Below are 24,448 nucleotides of genomic sequence, written 5' to 3' on the forward strand. Positions count from 1 at the left end.
CAAGGCGCATTCTACAAGAGCCATGGCGACCTCCTGGGCCGAAAGGTCGGAGGTACCAATAGACAAAATCTGCAAGGCGGCCACCTGGTCATCACCTTCAACCTTCTCTAGGCACTACCGCTTAGACCTGGCCTCTTCATCTGACTTAGCCTTCGGAAGAAGGGTCTTGCAGGCTGTGGTCCCTCCCTAAAGCAATGATCTCTGTAATTCTCTCTGGTAGTGCTGTCATGGGCGACTGAGAATACGGTAGTTACTTACCGATAACGGTATTTCTCAGAGCCCATGACAGCACCTGCTTATTCCCACCCTATCACGTGTGCAGTGAGCACCTTATTATATGAAATGTGTGGTTTTAATTTAGACACGGTGTAATCTTGATAAGTATTTTGCTAAAATTGTATATTTTCCTGTTGTCACTAACCTGGAGGACCTCTGATGCTATGTAAACCAAACTGACGCAGGAGAGAGGTACCGCCCTTTTTATCCTGTAGGTTTCCTGTCCTGAAGGGCGGATTCCCTCTCTCTGGTAGTGCTGTCATGGGCTCTGAGAAATACCGTTATCGGTAAGTAACTACCGTATTTCACCAGACAGACGCCATGTTTGTCCTTCTGGAGGTCCACCGGAAGGGATTGGCTTCTTCAAAGTCAACAGTAGCCAGGTGGATTTGCTCAGCTATTCAGGAAGCTTACCGTGTCAGAGGAAAACCTATTCCAGCGGAGATCAAGGCACACTGCACTCGGTCGGTAGGTGCTTTGTGGGCCATTCGACATCAAGCGTCTGCAGAACAGGTTTGCAAGGCAGCGACCTGGTGTAGCCTGCACACTTTCTCAAAGCATTACAATGTCCATACTCAGGCCTCGGCAGATGCGGGTCTGGGCAGACGAATTCTGCAGGCAGCGATGACGCATCTTTAGACAGCGGGTACCTGAGGTTTACTATGTTCTTTCCCCACCCAGGGACTGCTTTAGGACGTCCCATGGTCCTGTGTACCCCCAGTGTGGCGAAGGAGAAACGGGGATTTTTGTGTACTCACCGTAAAATCCTTTTCTCCGAGCAACTCATTGGGGAACACAGCACTCACTCTGTTGGCCTGGCTATTTTTGTTGTTCTCTGGTTTTACATGTTGTACCTATTGTTAGTGATTCTAATCTGCTACTGCTTGGTCACTGAACTGGTTCTGTCTAGAGCCAGAGGGTGGTGTATACTGCAGAGGAGGAGCTAACCTTTTTTGTATTCACTTAGTGTCAGCCTCCTAGTGGCAGCAGCATACACCCACAGTCCTGTGTCTCCCAATGAGTGGCACGGAGAAAAGGATTTTACGGGGAGTACACAAAAATCCTTGTTTTAGCACTCCAGTGGCTGTTTAAGCCAAAATTACACAGCAAAAGTCAAATAATGCTCCTTCCCTTTCATGCACTTCTCCTGAAATACAACAAATTGTTGGTTTTATTCTCTCCTGTTACCCTTATGAAATGAAAAATTGGACTAAAGCAACATTTTTATGGGGGGAAAAAACCTTTCTTTTTTTCGTGTCCCAATGCTATAAATTTCAATGACGCGCATGAGAGTTAAAATTGGCACTAGATAAATTTCTTGAGGGATGTAGATTCCAGAATAGGTACCTTGTGGGGGTTTCTTCTTTTTCAGCATTTTGAAGGGGGGGGGGGGGGAAGGGGGGAATCTACTAATGCAGCTTAAATAGGGACTTCACTTCTCGGACAACTCGTTCTCACCATATTTCTCCACGTAAAATAACAGCCTATACACCCCCCTCCAAAATGGAAATCTGGAAGAAGTCAGCAATGCTACTGCTCTCCAGATGTCAGCTATATCTGAAGGAAGTGAGAGTGAAGCTGCTGAAAGGTTGTCAGCCAAGGTCCAATGACAAGAAAATGTCACGTGGTACCCGGCGCTGACATTACTGGAACAGCATTGGCACCAGAAGTGAGTCCAGGCTGTTATTTTAGAAAGCAGTTGAGAAATGATTGTCTGAATAGTGGACTACTCCTTCACTCGGAATATTTCAGCAAAAATTGATCTCCAAAAGTTAAATAGCTCTCCTTCCCTTCCTTGAAATGCTTTGTGCCCCAAAAGTTTATTTTTTCATTCCACTTTGCATTAGTTCCTGTGAACCAACTTAAGGGTTAACAAACTTTCTGACTGCAGTTTTGAATTCTTTGAGAGGGGCCGTAATTGACCCCTTACCAACCAGAGGTATTTTTGGTTTTGCATTTTCATTTTTTGCTCCCCTTCTTCCCAGAGCCATAGCTTTTTTAATTTTTTGGTTAAAATGGCCATGTGAGGGCTTGTTATTTGCGGGACGAGTTGTGCTTTTGAACGACACCATTGATTTTGCCATGTCATGTACTCGAAAAAGGGGGAAAAAAAAATCCAAATGTGGTGAAATTGCAAAAAAAAAGTGCAATCTCAAGTTTTTTTTAGGGCTTTTTTCACTATGTTCACGAAATGCTAAAACTAACCTGACATTATGAATCTCCAGGTCATTACAAGTTCATAGACACCAAATATGTCTAGGTTCTTTTTTATCTATCGTAAGTGGTGAAAAAAAAATCCAAAGTTTGTTAAAAAAAAATAAATACTGTATATGCTCGAGTATAAGCCGAGATTTTCAGCCCAAATTTTTGGGCTGAAAGTGCCCCTCTCGGCTTATACTCGAGTCACGGTAGCGGTGGGGTCAGCGGGTGAGGTGGAGAGGGCGCTGAGGCATACTCACCTAGTCCCAGCGATCCTGGCGCTCCCCCTGCCGTCCCACGGTCTTCTGTGCTGCAGCTTCTTCCCCTCTTCAGCGGTCACGTGGGACCGCTCATTAGAGAAATGAATAGGCGGCTCCACCTCCCATAGGGGTGGAGCCGCCTATTCATTTCTATAATCAGCGGTGCCGGTGACCACTGATAGAGGAAGAGGCTGCAGCACAGAAGATCGTGGGACGGCAGGGGGAGCGCCAGGATCGCTGGGACTAGGTAAGTATGTCATATTTACCTGTCCCCGTTCCAGCCGCCGGGCGCCGCTCCATCTCCCCGGCGTCGCTCCATCTTCCCGGCGTCTATCTGTGCTCTGACTGTGCAGGTCAGAGGGCGCGATGACGTATTAGTGTGCGCGGCGCCCTCTGCCTGATCAGTCAGAGCGGAGAGACCCCGGGACCGGACGCCGGAACGAGACGCTGGGAGCTGCAATCATCAAGAGAGGTGAGTATGGCTTTTTTTTTTTTTTTATTGCAGCAGCGGCACAGATTTATGTGGAGCATCTATAGGGAAATATGAACGGTGCAGAGCACTGTATGGGGCACAGCTATGGGACAAAAATGAACGGTGCAGAGCATATATGGGGCACAGATATGGGGCAATATGAACGGTGTAGAGCATATATGGGGCACAGATATGGGGCAATATGAACGGTGCAGAGCATATATGGGGCACAGATATGGGGCAATATGAACGGTGCAGAGCATATATGGGGCACAGATATGGGGCAATATAAACGGTGCAGAGCACTATATGGGGCACAGCTATGGGGAAATATGAACGGTGCAGAGCACTATATGGCAGAGCTATGGGGAAATATGAACGGTGCAGAGCACTATATGGCAGAGCTATGGGGAAATATGAACGGTGCAGAGCACTATATGGCAGAGCTATGGGGAAATATGAACGGTGCAGAGCACTATATGGCACAGCTATGGGGAAATAATGGTCTATTTTTATTTTTGAAATTCACCGGTAAATGCTGCATTTCCACCCTAGGCTTATACTCGAGTCAACAAGTTTTCCCAGTTTTTTGTGGCAAAATTAGGGGGGTCGGCTTATACTCGGGTCGGCTTATACTCAAGTATATACGGTAATAAAAATTGGCACCATTTTCCAATACCCATAGCATCTCCATTTTTCGTGATCTCGGGTCGTTTAAGGGCATATTCTTTTCGTGCCGAGCTGATGTTTTTAAGGATATCATTTTGGTGCAGATACGATCTTTTGATCGCCCGTTATTGCATTTTAATGCAATGTTGTAGCGACCAAAAAACACCATTCTGGCGTTTTTGAATTTTTTTCTCATTATGCCGTTTAGCGATCAGGTTAATTATTTTTTTAAATTGATCGGGGGATTCTGAATGCGGCGATACCAAATATGTGTAGGTTTGATTTTTTTTTTTGTTTTGTTTTTATTTTGAATGGGGCGAAAGGGGGGTGATTTTAACTTATATATATATATATATATATATATATATATATATATATATATATATATATATATATTTTTTTTTATTTTTTTAAATATTTTTTAAAACACTTTTTTTTTACTTTTTGCATACTTCAATAGTCTCCATGGGAGACTTGTTCGATCGGCCCTACTACATGCAGGCGATGATCAGATCACCTGTATGTAGCAGAATTGCTATGAGCGCCGACCATAACGGCCATCACAAAAAAAGGACTGATTTACAATTAATTATTTCTCTCTCCTCTTGATATGATTTAGCATACCAGAGGAGAGAGAAATGGGTCCTCTGAGCCCCCGAGTACCTCTGCTATCTCCAGGCCCTCCTGCTCCATCCCCCAGCCCTCTGCTTCATCTTTCTGGAAGAAAATGGTGGGCGCATGTGCCGTGCACCCGCTGAGATCTGTCTGTTACCTGGCAACAATAGGAAATTTTTCATATTGGTTCGTTTTTGATCACTGTGATAGACCCTATCACAGTGATCAAAAAAAAAAAAGTAAATCAAATCCCCCCTTTGTCACCCCCTTATTTTGATAAAAATTAAAAAATATTTTTATTTTTCCCATTCTTTGCGGTCAGGGTTATGGTTGTGCTAGGATTGGAGATAGAATTGTTTTTTTTTTCAAAAATAAAAAAAATATGGCTAGTTTTGATCGCAAGTGCTCTTCACTCAAGTTTGCATCGGGTGCTCGTGTATGCACAGTGTATCGCAGATCCCGGCATGTTATCAAATTCTGTGTCATACCTGTGGGTTCAAAATGCTCACTATACCCCTGTATAAAATCCTTGAGTGCTGTGGTTTCCGAAATGGTCTCATTTGTGGGGGGATTTCCACTGTTTACGGACATCAGGGGGTCTCCAATTACGACATGGTGCCCGCCATAGATTCCAGCCAATTTTGCGTTTAAAAAGTCAAATGGTGCTCCTTCGCTTCTGAGTCCTGCCGTGTGCCCAAGCAGTGGATTTGCCAAACATATGGGTATCTGCATACTGAAGAGAAATTTCGCAACAAATGTTGTGGTTTATTTTCTCCTGATACCCTTGTGAAAATAGAAAAGTTTGGGTCTAAAGAAAATTTTTTGTGAAAAAAAATTGAAATGTTATTTTTTTTCTTTCTACAATGGCTTCAGTTCTCGTGAAGCACCAGAAGGGTTGATAAACTTGAATGTGGTTTTGAGCACCTTGAGAGGGGTGCAGTTTTTAGAATGGTGTCACTTTGGATATTTTCTGTCATACAGACTCCTCAAAGTGAATTCCAATATGAAGTGGTACCTAAAAAAAAAAAAAAAAAAAAAAAAGTTTTGTAAATTTTGTTGAAAAATGAGAAATCTCTGGTCAACTTGTAACTTTTCTAATGTCCTAACAAAATTTTTTTTTCCAAAATTGTGCTGATGTAATGTAGACATGTGGTAAATGTTATTTATGAGCTATTTTGAGTGACACATCGCTCTGATTTAAGGGCACAAAAATTAAAAGTTGAAAATTGCAGAATTTCCAAATTTTTTTGCCAAATTTCCATTTTTTTTTTCAGAAATAAATAAAGCGCAAATCATATCAGAGAAATTGTACCACTATCATGAAGTACGATATGTCACAAAAAATCAGTCTCAGAATCAGTGGGATCTGTTAAAGCGTTCCAGAGTTATTACCACATAAAGTGACAGTGGTCAGAATTGTAAAAATTGGCCTGGGTCATTAAGGTCAAAATGGCTCATTATAGACATATTTCTTAACTATTTTGTGTGGTATGACGATTTGTTATAATGGCATAAAAATTGGAATTTGCAGATTTTCCTACATTTTCACCAAATTTCCATAATTTTATAAATAGACTCAAATTTTTATACCCAAGTTTACCAACATGATAATAATAAATTTATTTACATCGCGCAAACATATTCCGCAGCGCTTTACAAATTATAGAGGGGACTTGTACAGACAATAGACATTACAGCATAACAGAAATCACAGTTCAAAATAGATACCAGTAGGAGTGAGGGCCCTGCTCGCAAGCTACAAACTATAGACATGATGTACAATGTGTCACAAAACAATCTCTGAATCCCTCTGAAATGTAGAAGCATTCCAGAGGTATTACCACATAGAGTGTCACATCTCTGATTTAAAAAAAAAAAAAAATCAGGTCTGTTCCAGGACCGTGGAAATGGGCTTCGGCAGGAACAGGTTCAGCTATGTTTTTGTGGTTCAGGAGTGTAATCCAAGTAAAACATATGTGGCTGCAATCATGCAGCCGGGATCTGATCCATGCTGCCTATGCTTTGGGCAACATAAATCGAGTGACCGGTTCCCTTACACTATTCACACTGTTTAGTGACAGTCATGCTCCTGCATTACTAAAATGTATAAAGTTAAAATATATATTTTTTTCCTCCACAGAACCCAGATTTGTCTCTGTTTGGTCTTCTTGAGTTGGAAAACAAGATGACCCGTTATGAAGCTCAGGTGCTTGCTAAACGGAGAGTAACACGGAAACTGATTCAGGAGCTATACAGTAATCCTGAACCTCCTCCTCGACCAAAACGGGAAAAAATTAAACCCAGCAGGTATTTGATTTTTTTTGCAAATTATTGTAACTTTTAAAAATTTCCCTACATGGTTTTGCTTGTGTAAGAACTCAACTTTTCACCACTATGTTGTAGGTTATTCGAGACAGTGTTTTATGGTCAAAAACCAGAAGGGCGAATTGTTGCTTTTCCGAGTGCACCAGCAACCCGTGTAGTGACTACAACTACATCCAATGCCAACCAGCATGGACAGGTCAGAAGGTCTCCAGTTACCACACCTGCCATTCTTCAGGGGACTAAAGGTAAGCCTTCATTTACACCAGTGCCCAAATTTGAAAATTAATAGCTTATATTGGAACAAAACTAGATTTGGATAATTTATGCTGTTATTGCTCCAAAAGTGTGATAAATAAGAACCTCTGACAGCATTTTGGTGAGTGGTTCTTTGTGTTGATCTGCTAAATGGATGATATCACATTAAACTATACACCACCCCTTCCTCTATCATCATGGTCAGCAGTGCACAGGTTCTCTGTATAATATGCTAATTAAATAACAGGCCTCATGACATTTTTACTAGCCAAAAGGGGTAACTTCATTTTTAAGAGTCTTCATAGGTTGTGAATCCTTCACATAAGCCTCTTTAAAGCATTTATAGCCACTAAAAAAGTTACCGCGTCTCTTTTCTGATGGGTGGTTACTATTGCGAGCTGAAACATTACAGCTCATTTGTTTGCCTAGTTTTTTGCAGTGTATATATTGTAGCTTGTATAACCTCTGACAAAAAAAATCAGTAGAACCCAAGAAGAATCTTTTTGTCGGCGTCTACGTCTACTGCTGTAACTATCATGTTGCATGATTTCAGTACTGCTGAGGTAGGTCAGGCCAGTGCCAGTGATAACATTTATTGTCTTCTCACCATCTTGTTGAAGATACTCTCCTGTGTTTTGGAGGATTGCCAAATTGCATTGCTAAACCTGTTTTTTTATTTTTTTTGCTAGATTAGATACCTACATACTTCTAATCTATTGATATTGCTTCTGCACCCTCTTCATGAATTTTCCCTTGACCTTCCAGTGTTTAACAGGGCAGTATTGCTATGACTATACTACATGTAATTGTCATAATGTTTCAGTAGGAGTAAGAAATTACATTTGAGCAGTTTGCTAACCTTTCCTTTCTGTTAGTGGGATGTATGTGAGAAATGTGGAATATTCAAGTTTCTTGAATTTCTTTAACTAAACTTTTTTGTTCACTTTTCATATTTAGAAGACTCTTAAATTGCCTGCAAAAGGATGGAAGCCTTGGTCCTGAGACTCACTGATCATGCAGTAGACACCCAGAGAAGTGCTCAGCAGACAGGAGCACACCGCTCCTGTCTTGAGTGCTCTCACAGATCACAGTACAAATTCAATAGAAATCTTAGGCTAGAAAACAAATGCTCTCTACTGAATCCTTCTGCACCAAAAAATGACCCCCTCAGGCCGTCCCGTAGCACGAGAATCTCATTAACTGAAAACTGCAAATACAGATTAAACAATAACCACAAGACAGATTTAATCAACCAACGTATAATTTTAATCAGTGTAACAGCGCCAACCTGACAATGTCTGGTGACAGGTTCACTTTAAATTCTATGCATATTTGAGTGGTCTTTTGAACGGTCAATTGGGGTCTCAACTCTTGCATCCCTGTTTATCTTCAGAACAATATGGGGCCTAAAAAATGAAGATTTTGGGTACCTACCTTAAAATCTTTCTCAGAGCCTTCATTGGGGGATACAGGAAACCATGGGTGTATGCTGCTGCCACTAGGAAGTTGGCACTATGCAAAAAAAGTTAGCTCCTCCCCAGCAGTATATACCCACCAACTCTCAGGAAGCTAATCAGCTAGTGAGAAAACAGTAGGAGAAGCATCAGGGGTACAATTATCATAACATAACCACAATGAACAATAAACAAGGGTGGGTGCTGTACCCCCAATGAAGGCTCTGAGAGAGAGATTTTACGGTAGGTACCCAAAATCTTCATTTCTCTATCACTTCATTGGGGGACACAGGAAATGATGGGCCTTCCAAAAGCATTCACAAGGGTGGGTAAAGGTAGTACCATCAAATCAGAGCTCGGATCATTGCTGCTTGCAGGATCTTTCTACTTAGATTCGTGTAAGACTCTGCAGTGCTTACATGTGAACCTTGTAGAACTTGGCAAAGGTATAAGAGGAAGACCATAGAGCAGTCTAACAAATCTACGAGGCCAACGCATGGTGGTGCATAACAGAGGAGGCCCCACACTGAGAAAGTGGAGTGCGTGGTGACCTTAAATGGATGCGTTCTGTCCATTAGTCAAAAGGCTTCAGAATGGCAGATCGAACCCAGCAGGCTTCGATAGACTTGGCAACAGCCAAGACCCTTACGAGTACATTCTGGGATTAAGAACACTGAATTTGCACATCTGATGGGTGCTGTCCTGGGAAGGTAGATACGGAGGACTATACCAGGTCCAGTTTAAAGACCACTCTTGATGAAAGGGGACAAAAAGGAAGAAAAAAAGTATCCCCATTTGGGTGAAATGCAAGCAACCACCTTAACGAGACTGGATGGTATCGGACGTTAATACTACCTTTTCCTGGTGACACCCTAGATAAGGGGGAACGACCAGAGATCTGTGAGTTTGGAAACTCATCTGGTAGACAAGTGGCAACCAGGAAGGCACACTTCCACGAAAGGAGTGAAAGATTTCTCATAGAGGTTTCAATGTTGATCCTTGAAGAACATCAGGCACTAAATTAAGATCCCAAAGTGTGACTGGAAACTGGCAGGGGGGGGGGGGGACAGAGTGCCCAAATCCCTGCAGAAAAAGAGATGGAAAAAGCAGACACCTGCCTCTTGAGAAAACTAAAGGACATGCCAGATTTCAGGCCCATATGTAGGAAGGATAAAATGGAAAAAAGATGAGACTCTTGGTGAGGTCCGATTGGTTACACACCTGTGGAAAAAGACTTTCCACTAACGGTACGAAATGCGAGAAAGGGAAGACTTCATAGCTCTGAACGTGGTCTGGATAATCTGATTGGAGAAAACGTCTGATTTCAGAAACACGATCTTAGTCATGCCATTAAATAGAGCGACTGAGCATTCTGGTAGGACAGAGAACCCTGCGAGAGAAGATCTGGAAAATCCTGGAGTTTCTACTGAGTGCCCCTGAGGAAGTTGATTCCATCCTCGTACCCTTCTGGGGAGATGAAAATGATGGGGACTCCCTCGGTCGTGATCCTCTTGACCACACTAGAGATCAGTGGCAAGGGAGGGAACAGGTACGGGAGGGAGCACTGATGAGGCCAAGGAATTACCAAAGCTACAGATTGCTAGCATGATGTGATCTGCAGAACACATGAAGAATCTTGTGACTGTCAGGTTGACATTGGGAATCCCTCAAAGGAGCCACATGTCGTGGGAGATTGGTTCAGGAACCACTCCCCGGCGGTGGGCCCTCTTAGCTGAGAAAATCGATGGCCCAGATCTCCACTCTTGTGATGTGCAGTGCTGAAATCAGAACCGAATCTGCGATACTTCTGACAATACTGTTTGGCTTCAGGTTCTTCCTTTTAACCCCTTTCTGCCATCGGACGGAATAGTACGCCCGATGGTAGAACTCGTGCTTTGATGCGGGCTCCGGCGGTGAGCCCGCATCAAAGCCGGGACATGTCAGCTGTTTTGTACAGCTGACATGTGCCCACAATAGCACATAGTTAAATGCCGCTGTCAAACACGGATGGCAGCATTTAAAGAGCGCTTCCGGACAAAAATGCACGCATCGGTGACCCCTGTCACGTGATCGGGGGTCATCGGTGTGTTGGCATAACAACGAGAGGTCTCCTGAAGACTAGTAATGAGCGAGTATACTCGTTGCTCGGGTTTTCCCGATCACGCTCGGGTGATCTCCAAGTAGTGCTCAGAGATTTAGTTTTCGTCGCCTCAGCTGCAAGATTTACGACTGCTGGACAGCCTGAATACATGTGGGAATTCCCTAACAAACTGGCATTCCCTCACATGTATTCAGCAAATCTAGCATCCGTAAATCATGCAGCTGCGACAATGAAAACTAAATCTCCGAGCACTAACAAATACTCGGAGACCACCCGATAGTGCTCGGGGAAATCCCGCTCATCAGTACTGAAGACTTCTATGGTTGTTGATGCCAGATTGCAGTGAGCACCACCCTGTGGTCGGCACTCATAGCAATGCTGTAATTCTACTGCATCTACTAGGATCTGAGCATCGCTCCTATGTAGCAGAGCCGATCAGGCTATGCAAGCTTCTAGCCTCCCATGGAGGCTATTGAAGCATGGTAACAGTAAAAAAAAAATAATAATAAAAAAAAATTAAATCTGAAAAAAAAAAAAAAAGAAAAATCAACTCCCTTCACCCCCCTTCGCCCCATTCAAAATAAAACAATTAAAAAACCAAACCTACACATATTTGGTATCCTCGTGTTCAGAATCGCCCGATCTATGAATAAAAAAAAAAAATTAACCTGATCACTAAACGGCGTAGCGAGAAAAAATTCCAAACGCCAGAATTAAGGTTTTTTTTTTTTATCGCTGCGCTATTGCATTAAAATGCAATAGTGAGCTATCAAACGAAAATATCTGCACCAATGGTGTCATTAAAAATGTCCGCTCGGCGTGCAAAAAATAAGCCCTCACCCGACCCGAGATCCCGAAAAATGGAGACTCCACGGGTCTCGGAAAATTGCTCAATTTTTTTTATTTTTTTTTAACCCCTTTACCCCCAAGGGTGGTTTGCACGTTAATGACCAGGCCAATTTTTACAATTCTGACCACTGTCCCTTTATGAGGTTATAACTCCGAAACGCTTCAACGGATCCTGGTGATTCTGACATTGTTTTCTCGTGACATATTGTACTTCATGATAGTGGTAAAATTTCTTTGATAGTACCTGCGTTTATTTGTGAAAAAAACGGAAATTTGGCGAAAATTTTGAAAATTTCGCAATTTTCAAACTTTGAATTTTTATGCAATTAAATCACAGAGATATGTCACACAAAATACTTAATAAGTAACATTTCCCACATGTCTCCTTTACATCAGCATAATTTTGGAACCAATTTTTTTTTTTGTTAGGGAGTTATAAGGGTTAAAAGTTGACCAGCAATTTCTCATTTTTACAACACCATTTTTTTTTAGGGACCACGTCTCATTTGAAGTCATTTTGAGGGGTCTATATGATAGAAAATGCCCAAGTGTGACACCATTCTAAAAACTGCACCCCTCAAGGTGCTCAAAACCACATTCAAGAAGTTTATTAACCCTTCAGGTGTTTAATAGGAATTTTTGGAATGTTTAAATAAAAATGAACATTTAACTTTTTTACACAAAAAATTTACTTCAGCTCCAATTTGTTTTATTTTACCAAGGGTAACAGGAGAAATTGGACCCAAAAAGTTGTTGTCCAATTTGTCCTGAGTACGCTGATACCCCATATGTGGCAGTAAACCACTGTTTGGGCGCATGGGAGAGCTCGGAAGGGAAGGAGCGCTATTTGACTTTTCAATGCAAAATTGACAGGAATTGAGATGGGACGCCATGTTGCGTTTGGAGAGCCACTGATGTGCCTAAACATTGAAACCCCCCACAAGTGACACCATTTTGGAAAGTAGACCCCCTAAGGAACTTATCTGGATGTGTGGTGAGCACTTTGACCCACCAAGGGCTTCACAGAAGTTTATAATGCAGAGCCATAAAAATAAAACAAAATTTTTTTCCCACAAAAATTATTTTTTAGCCCCCAGTTTTGTATTTTCCCTAGGGTAACAGGAGAAATTGGACCCCAAAAGTTGTTGTCCAATTTGTCCTGAGTACGCTGATACCCCATATGTGGGGGGGAACCACCGTTTGGGCGCATGGGAGGGTTCGGAAGGGAAGGAGCGCCATTTGGAATGCAGACTTAGATGGAATGGTCTGCAGGCGTCACATTGCGTTTGCAGAGCCCCTAATGTACCTAAACAGTAGAAACCCCCCACAAGTGACACCATTTTGGAAAGTAGACCCCCTAAGGAACTCATCTTGATGTGTTGTGAGAGCTTTGAACCCCCAAGTATTTCACTACAGTTTATAACGCAGAGCCATGCAAATAAAAAATATTTTTTTTTCCACAAAAATTATATTTTAGCCCCCAGTTTTGTATTTTTCCAAGGTTAGCAGGAGAAATTGGACCCTAAATGTTGTTGTCCAATTTGTCCTGAGTACGCTGATACCCGATATGTGGGGGGGAACCACCGTTTGGGCGCATGGGAGGGCTCGGAAGGGAAGGAGCATCATTTGGAATGCAGACTTAGATGGATTGGTCTGCAGGCGTCACATTGCGTTTGCAGAGCCCCTAATGTACCTAAACAGTAGAATCCCCCCACAAGTGACCCCATATTGGAAACTAGACCCCTCAATGAACTTATCTAGATGTGTTGTGAGAACTTTGAACCCCCAAGTGTTTCACTACAGTTTATAACGCAGAGCCGTGAAAATAAAAAATCTTTTTGTTTTCCCACAAAAATTATTTTTTAGCCCCCAGTTTTGTATTTTCCCAAGGGTAACAGGAGAAATTGGTCCACAAAAGTTGTTGTCCAATTTGTCCTGAGTACGCTGATACCCCATATGTTGGGGTAAACCCCTGTTTGGGCACACAGGAGAGCTCGGAAGGGAAGGAGCACTGTTTTACTTTTTCAACGCAGAATTGGCTGGAATTGAGATCGGACGCCATGTCGTGTTTGGAGAGCCCCTGATGTGCCGAAACAGTGGAAACCCCCCAATTATAACTGAAACCCTAATCTAAACACACCCCTAACCCTAATTCCAACGGTAACCCTAACCACACCTCTAACCCTGACACACCACTAACCCTAATCCCAACCCTATTCCCAACTGTAAATGTAATCTAAACCCTAACCCTAACTTTAGCCCCAACCCTAACTGTAGCCCCAACCCTAACCCTAACCCTAGCCCTAACCCTAGCCCTAACCCTAACCCTAACCCTAACCCTAGCCCTAACCCTAGCCCTAACCCTAGCCCTAACCCTAGCCCTAACCCTAACCCTAGCCCTAACCCTAGCCCTAACCCTAGCCCTAACCCTAGCCCTAACCCTAGCCCTAACCCTAGCCCTAACCCTATGGGAAAATGGAAATAAATACATTTTTTTTTATTTTTCCCTAACTAAGGGGGTGATGAAGGGGGGTTTGATTTACTTTTATAGCGGGTTTTTAGCGGATTTTTATGATTGGCAGCCGTCACACACTGAAAGACCCTTTTTATTGCAAAAAATATTTTTTGCAATACCACATTTTGAGAGCTATAATTTTTCCATATTTTTGTCCACAGAGTCATGTGAGGTCTTGTTTTTTGCGGGACGAGTTGACGTTTTTATTGAAAACATTTTTGGGCACGTGACATTTTTTTTTATCGCTTTTTATTCCGATTTTTGTGAGGAAGAATGACCAAAAGCCAGCTATTCATGAATTTCTATTGGGGGAGGCGTTTATACCGTTCCGCGTTTGGTAAAATTGATAAATCAGTTTTATTCTTCGGGTCAGTACGATTACAGCGATACCTCATTTATATCATTTTTTTATGGTTTGGTGCTTTTATACGATAAAAACTATTTTACAGAAAAAATAATTATTTTTGCATCGCTTTATTCTCAGGACTATAACTTTTTTATTTTTTTGCTGATGATGCTGTATGGCGGCTCTTTTTTTGCGGGACAATATGACGCTTTCAGCGGTACCATGGTTATTTATATCTGTCCTTTTGATCGCGTGTTATTCCACTTTTTGTTCGGCGGTATGATAATAAAGCGTTGTTTTTTGCCTCGTTTTTTTTTTTTTTTTTCTTACGGTGTTTACTGAAGGGGTTAACTAGTGGGACAGTTTTATAGGTCGGGTCGTTACGGACGCGGCGATACTAAATATGTGTACTTTTATTGGTTTTTTTTTTTTATTTAGATGAAGAAATGTATTTATGGGAATAATATATATTTTTTTTTTTTCATTATTTTGGAATATTTTTTTTATTTTTTTTACACATTTGGAAATTTTTTTTTTAACTTTTTTACTTTGTCCCAGGGGGGGACATCACAGATCAGTGATCTGACAGTTTGCACAGCACTCTGTCAGATCACTGATCTGACATGCAGCGCTGCAGCCTTCACAGTGCCTGCTCTAAGCAGGCTCTGTGAAGCCACCTCCCTCCCTGCAGGACCCGGATCCGCGGCCATCTTGGATCCGGGGCTCGAGCAGGGAGGGAGGTGAGGAGACCCTCGCAGCAACGCGATCACATCGCGTTGCTGCGGGGGGCTCAGGGAAGCCCGCAGGGAGCCCCCTCCCTGCGCGGTGCTTCCCTGCACCGCCGGCACATCGCGATCATCTTTGATCGCGGTGTGCCAGGGGTTAATGTGCCGGGGGCGGTCCGTGACCGCTCCTGGCACATAGTGCCGGATGTCAGCTGCGATAAGCAGCTGACACCCGGCCGCGATCGGCGGCGCTCCCCCCGTGAGCGCTGCCGATCGCTATGACGTACTATCCCGTCCAGGGTCAGATAAGCCCAGGGCACCTCGACGGGATAGTACGTCTAAGGTCACAGAGGGGTTAAGCAAAGTTTGGAATTTTTTTTCAGACAAAGAACTGAGATAAGGAGATCTCGCTAGACCCCTTGGACTGTGCAGCGATCAGCCATAGGGATCATTGTAAAAGTAGGACCTGACTCACTGGATAGTGGACAGAGCATTAGAAACGCTGCTGCTATTAGTCATGTTGGGTCTAACGACTGGATAGTGGGTAGTGCGGCTGAACCGCATTGTGGATAGCAATGTGGTTCACTGTAGATGGATCTCCTGACTTGTTGGATAATTCTTGGTAAATCGTATTAAGCTTATGGAGGACAAGGCCTTTGGGTCGGAACCGTAATCAAGTTTGGGTTACGTGGTAGATAGTGATCTGACTCTCTGGATAGCAGGTAGAGCATTTGGACTACTGCTGCAAGCGGTCATATGACAGATGGTTAAATATTTCTCTCCTGAGATTTGAACTCATGATCTCATAGTCACCAGATAGGCGCTTTAACCCACAAAGTCACAGGAACATGACTTGTGACTGATACTTACATTTGCTGTTGCGATCGGCCATGTGGTAGATGGTGCATCCAACTCACTGGATAGTAGGCAGGAAACTTGGATCAATGCTGCAAACGACCATGAGGAACGTGACAGGTGGTGCATCTGAGTCACTGGTTGGTGGGCAGGAAACGTGGACCACTACTGTCATTGACTGAGATACATGGTAAATGGTATGTCTGACTCACTGGATTGTGGGCATGAGATATGGACCACTGCTACAATAGACCATGGGGTTCGTGGTAGATGGTGCATCGGACTCACTGAATGGTGGCCATAACACTGGTATGGCTGCTGCAATCAACCAGAAGGTACATGGTAAATGGTGCATCTGATACACTAGATAGTGGTCAGAAAATGTGAGCGAAAAAAGCCAGCTCACCGTTTCCAAAGGAGCACGGAACTTGATCCTGGCGAGACGTGTGGCAATAGAAAAAAATGATGTTCCAGCTCCAACTTGATAAAATGAAAAAACTTTAATGAAAAACATTAAAATCAAATTGCACAAATGTTCCTTGAGACAACACCATAACCCAAGTGAGTGAAGCAACGCGTTTCGACCGTGCTGCGGTCTTTGTCAAAGCTCAACTACCTCAGACCCAATTGAAATAAAAAGGATCTCCCTGCCAATCAGGCAGCCAGAAGCTGGTCACGTGATTGAAGGTCCTATTGCACAGAAACACAATTAATACAATAAATAGGTGCAATCCTAAATGCAAAAAACACATACCAGAATAAATATAAGCAAAATGAATACATAAAAAAAATACATTTAAGTCATATTTTGCTCAATAATGGAACATGATTTCATTCCTTTTGTTAAGCCCGTCAGGGAATCTAGTCCCTAGATTAAAAATCCAGTATTCTTCCCAAGTGACTAAAACTCTGCCGGTATTGCCGCCACGAAGAGGTGTTTTTTCTATCTTTTCTATGCCAGTAATTATTAATGAGTTAATATTACGTGCATAATGTTCAATAAAATGTTTGGCTACAGATGAAATATTGCGGTTATTATTTCTAGTGTTGGAAATATCATATAAGTGCTCGGTAATGTGAGTTTTTAATTTTCTGATAGTACATCCTATGTATGATTTATGACATATAATACAATCAATCTTATAAACTACATATCGAGTATTACAATTAATAAATTCCTGAATATTAAAAATATTTGTATTATCATGATTATTAAATGTTTTAGTTATAATCATTTGTTTGCAAGTAGTGCAATTTACTGTACCGCATTTATAGCTTCCTTTACAGTCCAACCAGGTCCCCGATCTTTTATTGTTGTTGGAAATGAACATACTAGGAGATATGTTACCCAATGTAGGTGCCCGCCTTGCCACAATATTACAACCCCCATTTAATACTTTAGCTAGAATGGGATCCTCATATAAAATAGGTATAGATTTATTAATGATGGTTTTGATAGCATGAAATTGAGGGCTGTATTGTAAACATACAAATGGTTTGCTAGAAAATTCATTCCTCTGCTTACATCAATTGTGACAAGTACGAGGGGAAATGAGATCACATTGATTCTTATTAGAATCAATGGGCGGCATGGTGGCGCAGTGGCTAGCACTGCAGCCTTGCAGCACTGGAGTCCTGGGCTCAAACCCCACCAAGGACAACATCTGCAAAGTGTTTGTATGTTCTTTCCGTGTTTACATGGGTTTCCTCCCACATTCCAAAGACATACTGATAGGGAATATAGATTGTGAGCCCCATCGGGGACAGTGATGATAATGTGTGCAAAATGTAAAGCGCTACGGAATAGGTTAGCGCTATATAAAAATAAAGATTATTATTATTATTATTAGAAACTATATTGAATGCTCTATTCAGCATCCAATTAGGATATCCCCTTTCATGGAATCTATTGCAAGATTTAATCAGATCATTTTTAAGATTGTTGTTATTATTGCAGTTACGTTTAAGCCTTGTAAATTCACCCACAGGAAAAGACTTTACTATATGTCTGGGGTGACTGGTGTCGGCATGTAAGATTGTGTTCCCCGATATTGGTTTGGAAGAAGTTCTCGTAGAGATGAAAATGGTCAGGAATACCATGAACATATGTACATTTTATGTTGTAATTATTACTGTTAATGTAGTTCATGAAAGGTTGTATGGCAGATACATCGACGATACATTAATTATATGGAATCGTCGATGTATCTGCCATACCAAAAAATAAATGAGGAAAACTGATTTGTGGGTGTAAAAAGAAAATAATATTCCCACATAGCTATAACCAAATTGGCTATTGATGGTGAGAACTTAGCACCCATTGCCACACCGGTGTGTTGTAAATAATATTCCTGATCAAAAGAAAAAAAAATTGTGAGTCAAAAGAAAAGCAGTCACCTGTAATATAACATATAATTAATTAAATCTTGAGAATAAGAACTATAACGATTGAGATGAAATTGTAGGTTCACATTTGCGTTGTGCAGTCTGTCTAGCGCATACGCTAATGGACTGCGTTAACGCAATGTCTAAAAAGGATCGCGTTTAGTGCAGATGCCCGATCTGCGCTAGCGAGAACGGACCCCAAAACGCTGCAGACAGCGTTCGAGGTCCGTCAGAAAATAACGGAACATCGCTAACGCATGCCAAAAATGGCATGCGTTAGGGATGCGTTACATACATTGCGGTCAATGGGTGCACTAACGGATCCGTTACATTGCGTTAGTGGCGCTATGTAACGTATTCCGTCAGCGGACACCGACTAACGCAATGTGAACCTAGCCTTAGGCTTGTATGGCTACATTATGGGGTATGCATGTAGAAAATGATGTTACATCGCAGCTCAACCAACTATAATCAGAGGACCGTTTTTTGCATGATAAGATACTTAATACATCTTTGGTGTCCTTAATAAAACCTGGAATTCTGAGGACTAGAGGTTGTAATAAAGAATCAAGCCATTGTCCCATGTGTTCATTGGTAGAACCTATACTAGAAACTATGGGTCTCATAGGGGGGGAAATGTCCTTTTTATGAGTCTTAGGTAAGCCATGTAATATGGGCATAACGGGATGCGACACTTCTAAAAATTCCCAGAGTCACCCCCTCCTCAATCATTTCATCCATCTTTCTTGAATGCAATAGTGGGATCTGCAGATATTTTTTTATTTTTATACGTCGTCCCATCAGATAATAACCACAATATTCCGTTGAGTGCACCGAATTCATAACGACGATCATTCCTCCTTTATCGCTCATTTTAATGGTGATGTCGTTCATATTTTTGATGTCTTGAATAGCTTTCCTGTGTTTGCTAGATAAATTGCCAGGTCTATTGTTGGCAGACTCGTTATATTTCAAGTTCTTAAGTTCCCGTTCCATAACCTCTTGGAATTTGTTCATGCAGTCCGGTCTCGTTTGAACAGGATAAAAAAATGGATTTTTAAGTTGTTAGATTGATGTACCAAATTATCAGGTGCTACATTCACATCTTGCAGCTCCTGCAATGCCAAAAGAGAAACTTGCTCATGAAAATCCAATGCATGAAATTCATTCTCATGGTTGATATCATATATCTGCATTCAGTAGTACTTTCATCAGACCAAAAGTATTTTCTGATGGTAAGATTCCGAACAAACTTATTGATGTCCAAAATGGTGGAAAATAAATTAAAGTCATTATCAGGAACAAAATGTAATCCATAGGACAAAACTTCCAATTGTTCTTGTGAAAACACTTTAGAAGATCAATTTAAAACATTGACATGTATCTCTGTGTGAACTTTTTGCGGCGTGTTTGCATGCCAGAACTGTTTTCTGTGTTTATGCCCGCCGCGCCTTTTGTGTTTTTTGTCTTATTAAAATGTTTAACTGAACTGCAGCTGGTAGATTCATTAACAAAGGAGTCAGACATACTGAGATTGTTATCCCCAGAATCACCTTCACGTGAGCTGAAACTCACATACCGTTTATTGTGTTTTTTTCCTATAATAGGTATTTCTCAAAATAGATCTTGGTGTACTGGTTGAGGAGTCATCTTCATTCCAATCATAAATTTTTTTGGAAGAATAATCTTCCAAATCACGTTGAAATTTTTTTTTCTTAAAGGGAACCTGTCACCCCCAAAATCGCGGGTGAGGTAAGCCCACTGGCAACAGGGGCTTATCTACAGCATTCTGGAATGCTGTAGATAAAACCCCGATGTATCCTAAAAGATGAGAAAAAGGCGTTAGATTATACTCACCCAGGGGCGGTCCCGCTGTTGGTCCGGGTCCGGCGCCTCCCATCTTCATCAGATGACGACGTCTTCTGGTTTTCACGCTGCGGCTCCAGCGCAGGCGTACTTTGTCTGCCCTGTTGAGGGCGGAACAAAGTACTGCAGTGCGCAGGCGCCGGGAAAGGTCAGAGAGGCCCGACACCTGCGCACTGCATTCCAGAATGCTGTAGATAAGCCCCTGATGCCGGTGGGCTTACCTCACCCGCGATTTTGGGGGTGACTGGTTCCCTTTAACATAATCTCATCTTCTAATTTGTTGATATCATGTTGTCGTTTTTTTTTTAATTTAAACACATTCTTTTCAATAGCTGTAATATGCATGTTTAAATTCTGTTTAGTTTCATCTATCTCCTTTTGTATGTCTGACAATTTTACTTCCTCATACTTAATAATGAGGCGCATCAGATTCAATGAACAGGTGCTCAAGATGCTATTCCATTCATTAGAGAATTGTTCACAAAAAATGGTAGTGCGTTTCTTCTTAATTCTCAAGTTCCTGGGAATCATGTCCTTAAAGACATAATTATTTAAGGTGGTGAAATCCCACCATATTTTTGTCTCTTGAATCATTAATTTATGCAATTGAGTTCATAAATTAGAGACCTCAGAAGAATCGACATTCCCATTAGATAAATCAGAAAAAACCTGTGCGGCTTTGTGGAGACGGTCTTTAGCAAAATCATACATAATGTGTGAAAAAATTTGACAACGGTAGATGTTAAACTCACTATAATATGAAAGGGTGTTGTGTCAAAAAATGCAATTTAGGAGCAAGGAAACAGGTGCACGGCCATCAACATGAAATGAGCGAAAAAAGCCAGCTCACCGTTTCCAGGCAGGAAACTTGGATCAATGCTGCAAACGACCATGAGGAACATGACAGGTGGTGCATCTGAGTCATTGGATGGTGGTCAGGAAAGGTGGACCACTACTGTCATTGACTATGAGATACATGGTAAATGGTACGTCTGACTCACTGGATAGTGGGCATGAGATATGGACCACTGCTGCAATCGACCATGGGGTTCGTGGTAAATGGTGCATCTGATACAATAGATAGTGGTCAGAAAATGTGGATTGCAACTGTGATCGACCATGAGGTACGTGGTAAAAGGTACATTAGACTCACTGGGTAGGGGACTGAACACTAGTGCTGCTATACCTATAGCACCTAAAGTCTAATTCCCCATGGATGGAAAAGCCGGTGGCCATAGGAAAAATAACACTCCTTTGCTGCGTTCGAAGTCTGGATACCTGACTGAAATAGAGAATAAAAAGAGAGCCACCGGAGGAAGAAATGTACAGACTCTGCAGGAGCTACATTGGGAAGGACTATAAGATTTTGTGTACATAGACAAAGAGCAACCATGTCTGTCTAAAATCAGTGTGTCCTGGAGTCATGAACATTTTTTTTTTTTTTTTTAACATTAGAGGCACTGGTACTTTAAGCTGCTGAGCCACAAGCTCTAGACGATTGGGAGGGGGGAGTTAGGTGCTCTCCTGGAGGGAATGAATTTGAAACATCTAGGCAGAGCGTCTAGCCCAAACACTGCAGTACAGCAGGTGGATGTCTCTTCATGATACTCAGCGGGAAAAAAAGATGGCGCTGAGGAGTCAGCGTTAAGGAAAAAAAAGGTGCGGTGAGTTCCCGCGACAGATGAGTTCCCATGCTTCTGGTGATCGAGTCACATTGTGGGGGATGAGGGCAGTGGGCAGGAGCACGAGACAGCCTGTACAACTGGTAGTCTAAATGGCAAGGGCGAGTACCGACTCCGGGAGCAGGCCCCTTAACAAGCCAGGGACTAAAGTTAGAAAACCAGTTGCCGGGAGAGGCAGGGTGGCGAGGGGCCGTGGTTGGGGCTATAACTGCGTCATGATTTTACATAAAAAACACCATATCACTATTGTGTTTACGAGGAGCCCCCTCCTATTTTCTAAGGACTTATGTGGAGAGATACCTGTCCTGAACGCGCCAGAATCCATCTTCGCAGCACGATAAGGAAGACTATCATCCGACGTCCCGGTGGGACGGGTCGGCTGGAGGGTACCGGTTACTTGGCTGTCGGGCAGCTATAAGGTATGCATACCATCTTCCCAACCTGCACATCTGGCTCTGTAGCGAGCAGCACGCACGGTGGCTTAGGCCTCTTTCACACTTCAGTTATTTGGCGTCAGTCTAAAACCGCCATTTTCCTCAAATAACGGATCCGTCATTTTTTTTGACGGATCCGTTATTTTCCCATAGACTTGCATTAGTGACGGATTGTGACGGATGGTCGTCCGTTCCATCCGCCATGTGACGGATCCGTCGACATTTGGCGGACGTTTTCTGAAAATAGATGGACATTGGAACGTTTTTTGTCAGCGCCGAAATGGCGGATCGCGACGGATCCGTCGCGTCCGCCATTCCATAGAATGGGCGCCTATGGGCGACGGATCCGCCGCAACCGTTTTTTCGGCGGATCCGTCGCCCCAATCCGTTTTTTCAATTGCGCATGCTCCAAAAAGTAGATACTTCTCCCAGACAACCCCCAAGTAACGGATCCGTCAAAAAAACGGATCCGTTAGAACCGTTTTCGCAACAATTGTGACGGATCCGTCAATCCGTCGCTATGTCGGTAGTGACTGACGCCAAAAGACTGAAGTGTGAAAGAGGCCTTAGTGGTTAGCACTGCAGCCTTGCAGCGCTGGAGTCCTGGGTTCGAATCCCACCAAGGACAACATCTGCAAAGAGTGTGCATGTGTATGTTTGTGCATCTGCAAAGAATGTGCATGCTCCGTGTTTGTGTGGGTTTCCTCCGGGCACTCTGGTTTCCTCCCATATTCCAAAGACCTACTGATAGGGAATTTACATTGTGAGCCTCATTGGGGACAGCCATGATAATGTCTGTAAAGCGCTGCGGAATATGTTAGCGCTATATAAAAAAAATAAAGAAGAAAAATAAAGAAGAAAGTAGCGAGCGGGCTAGGGTGTAGTGGTAAGGACCAGTCCACATCTTTGTGCAGATGCCCCAAACACTCTTGATGTGTTAGGGGTGATAGGGTGCTGCCTGGTAGATACAAAAGGATACAGTAGTGACACAATCCCTCACTGTGCTCCCGGTCTCTAGGGGGGAGAACAGAGTGACACAATTACACTCTTGTCGCCCAAAATTACTGTCTGTCTCTGTAAAAAAATATAATTAACTAGATGGCAGCCCGATTCTAAAGAATCGGGAGTCTAGAATCCATATATACTTTATTTATTCAAATGTAAAAATAATACAATTAATAAATAATAGTAAGAAAGAACAAAAAATGGCTGCACTCACCAGCTCTTGACAATTCTTGTTATTTAAGGTACAGTTACACAGGATCCATGAACATGCTTATGAGGGGAGGGATGAAAGACATCAGACGACAACTTTGCGTGTTGTGGCAAATGCCACAACAACGGTTCTTTGCTTAAGAACAATGTCAGGTAGTAGGAAAATACCCAGTTAATAATAGGCAATAGTTCTTTGCAGGAATGCAGATATTAATAAATAGGCAGTTTATATTGCAGAGAAATTGCTGGGCAATAATGGACAATGTCCTTATGTGGCAAATAATAGAGCAATATACCCAATGTGGCAAAGAAGAGGTTAATAAACGGCAGTCTCTCAGTATAACAGTCAGTGAATAATAGGCAGTATATGGAGAAAACACCAAACAAAAGTTCAAAATTGGTGTGAAAATGTCACTGAACCACTTCACAACTAAATATATATAGTTTTGGTAAATGGTATCATTTTTTTGACGAAATTCGGCAGGAGCTTGAAGAGCAACATCACTGGGCCCGCCTCCACGCAGTAGAAACTTGCAGTGAGGTAAAAATTCAAAAATCACACCAAAATGGCGGGCGGAGTGTGTCACAGTACGGCACGTTTCTGATTGGTCGCTCGCAGCAGGCGGCAACCAATCAGACACTGGACATTATCTCCGGACATTATCTCCGGACATTATCTCCGGACATTATCTCCGGACATTAGCTCCGGACATTATCTCCGGACATTAGCTCCGGACATTAGCTCCGGACATTAGCTCCGGACAGGAAGTTGGCACAAATTGCAGGAAGTAGTATTCTAGGCAATTATATATTAGATAAAAACAACAGAGCCTAAGGGTAGAAACAGGGCTGAGAGCAGCCCTGTGTCCAACTCCTACAGAAACTAAGCTAAATCTGATGAGCTTCCTGCCAGTTGGTGGGTATATACTGCTGGGAAGGAGATAACTTTT

General features: G+C 42.4%; 1 protein-coding gene across 4 annotated transcripts in view; it reads left to right on the top strand.

Annotated features, from left to right (window-relative positions):
* The window catches only part of LOC138669019 (E1A-binding protein p400-like), a 343,483-nt gene that overhangs the window by 151,278 nt on the left and 167,757 nt on the right, over positions 1–24,448 (top strand). For all 4 annotated transcript variants that reach the window (XM_069756066.1, XM_069756069.1, XM_069756068.1 and 1 more), the window contains exons 19-20: positions 6,632–6,798; positions 6,895–7,061. In XM_069756066.1, coding sequence (XP_069612167.1) covers positions 6,632–6,798; positions 6,895–7,061 — 334 coding nt within the window. The remainder of the gene's footprint in view (positions 1–6,631; positions 6,799–6,894; positions 7,062–24,448) is intronic.

Source organism: Ranitomeya imitator, chromosome 1 (assembly GCF_032444005.1).
Source record: "Ranitomeya imitator isolate aRanImi1 chromosome 1, aRanImi1.pri, whole genome shotgun sequence".
Classification (NCBI taxonomy): Eukaryota; Metazoa; Chordata; class Amphibia; order Anura; family Dendrobatidae; genus Ranitomeya; species Ranitomeya imitator.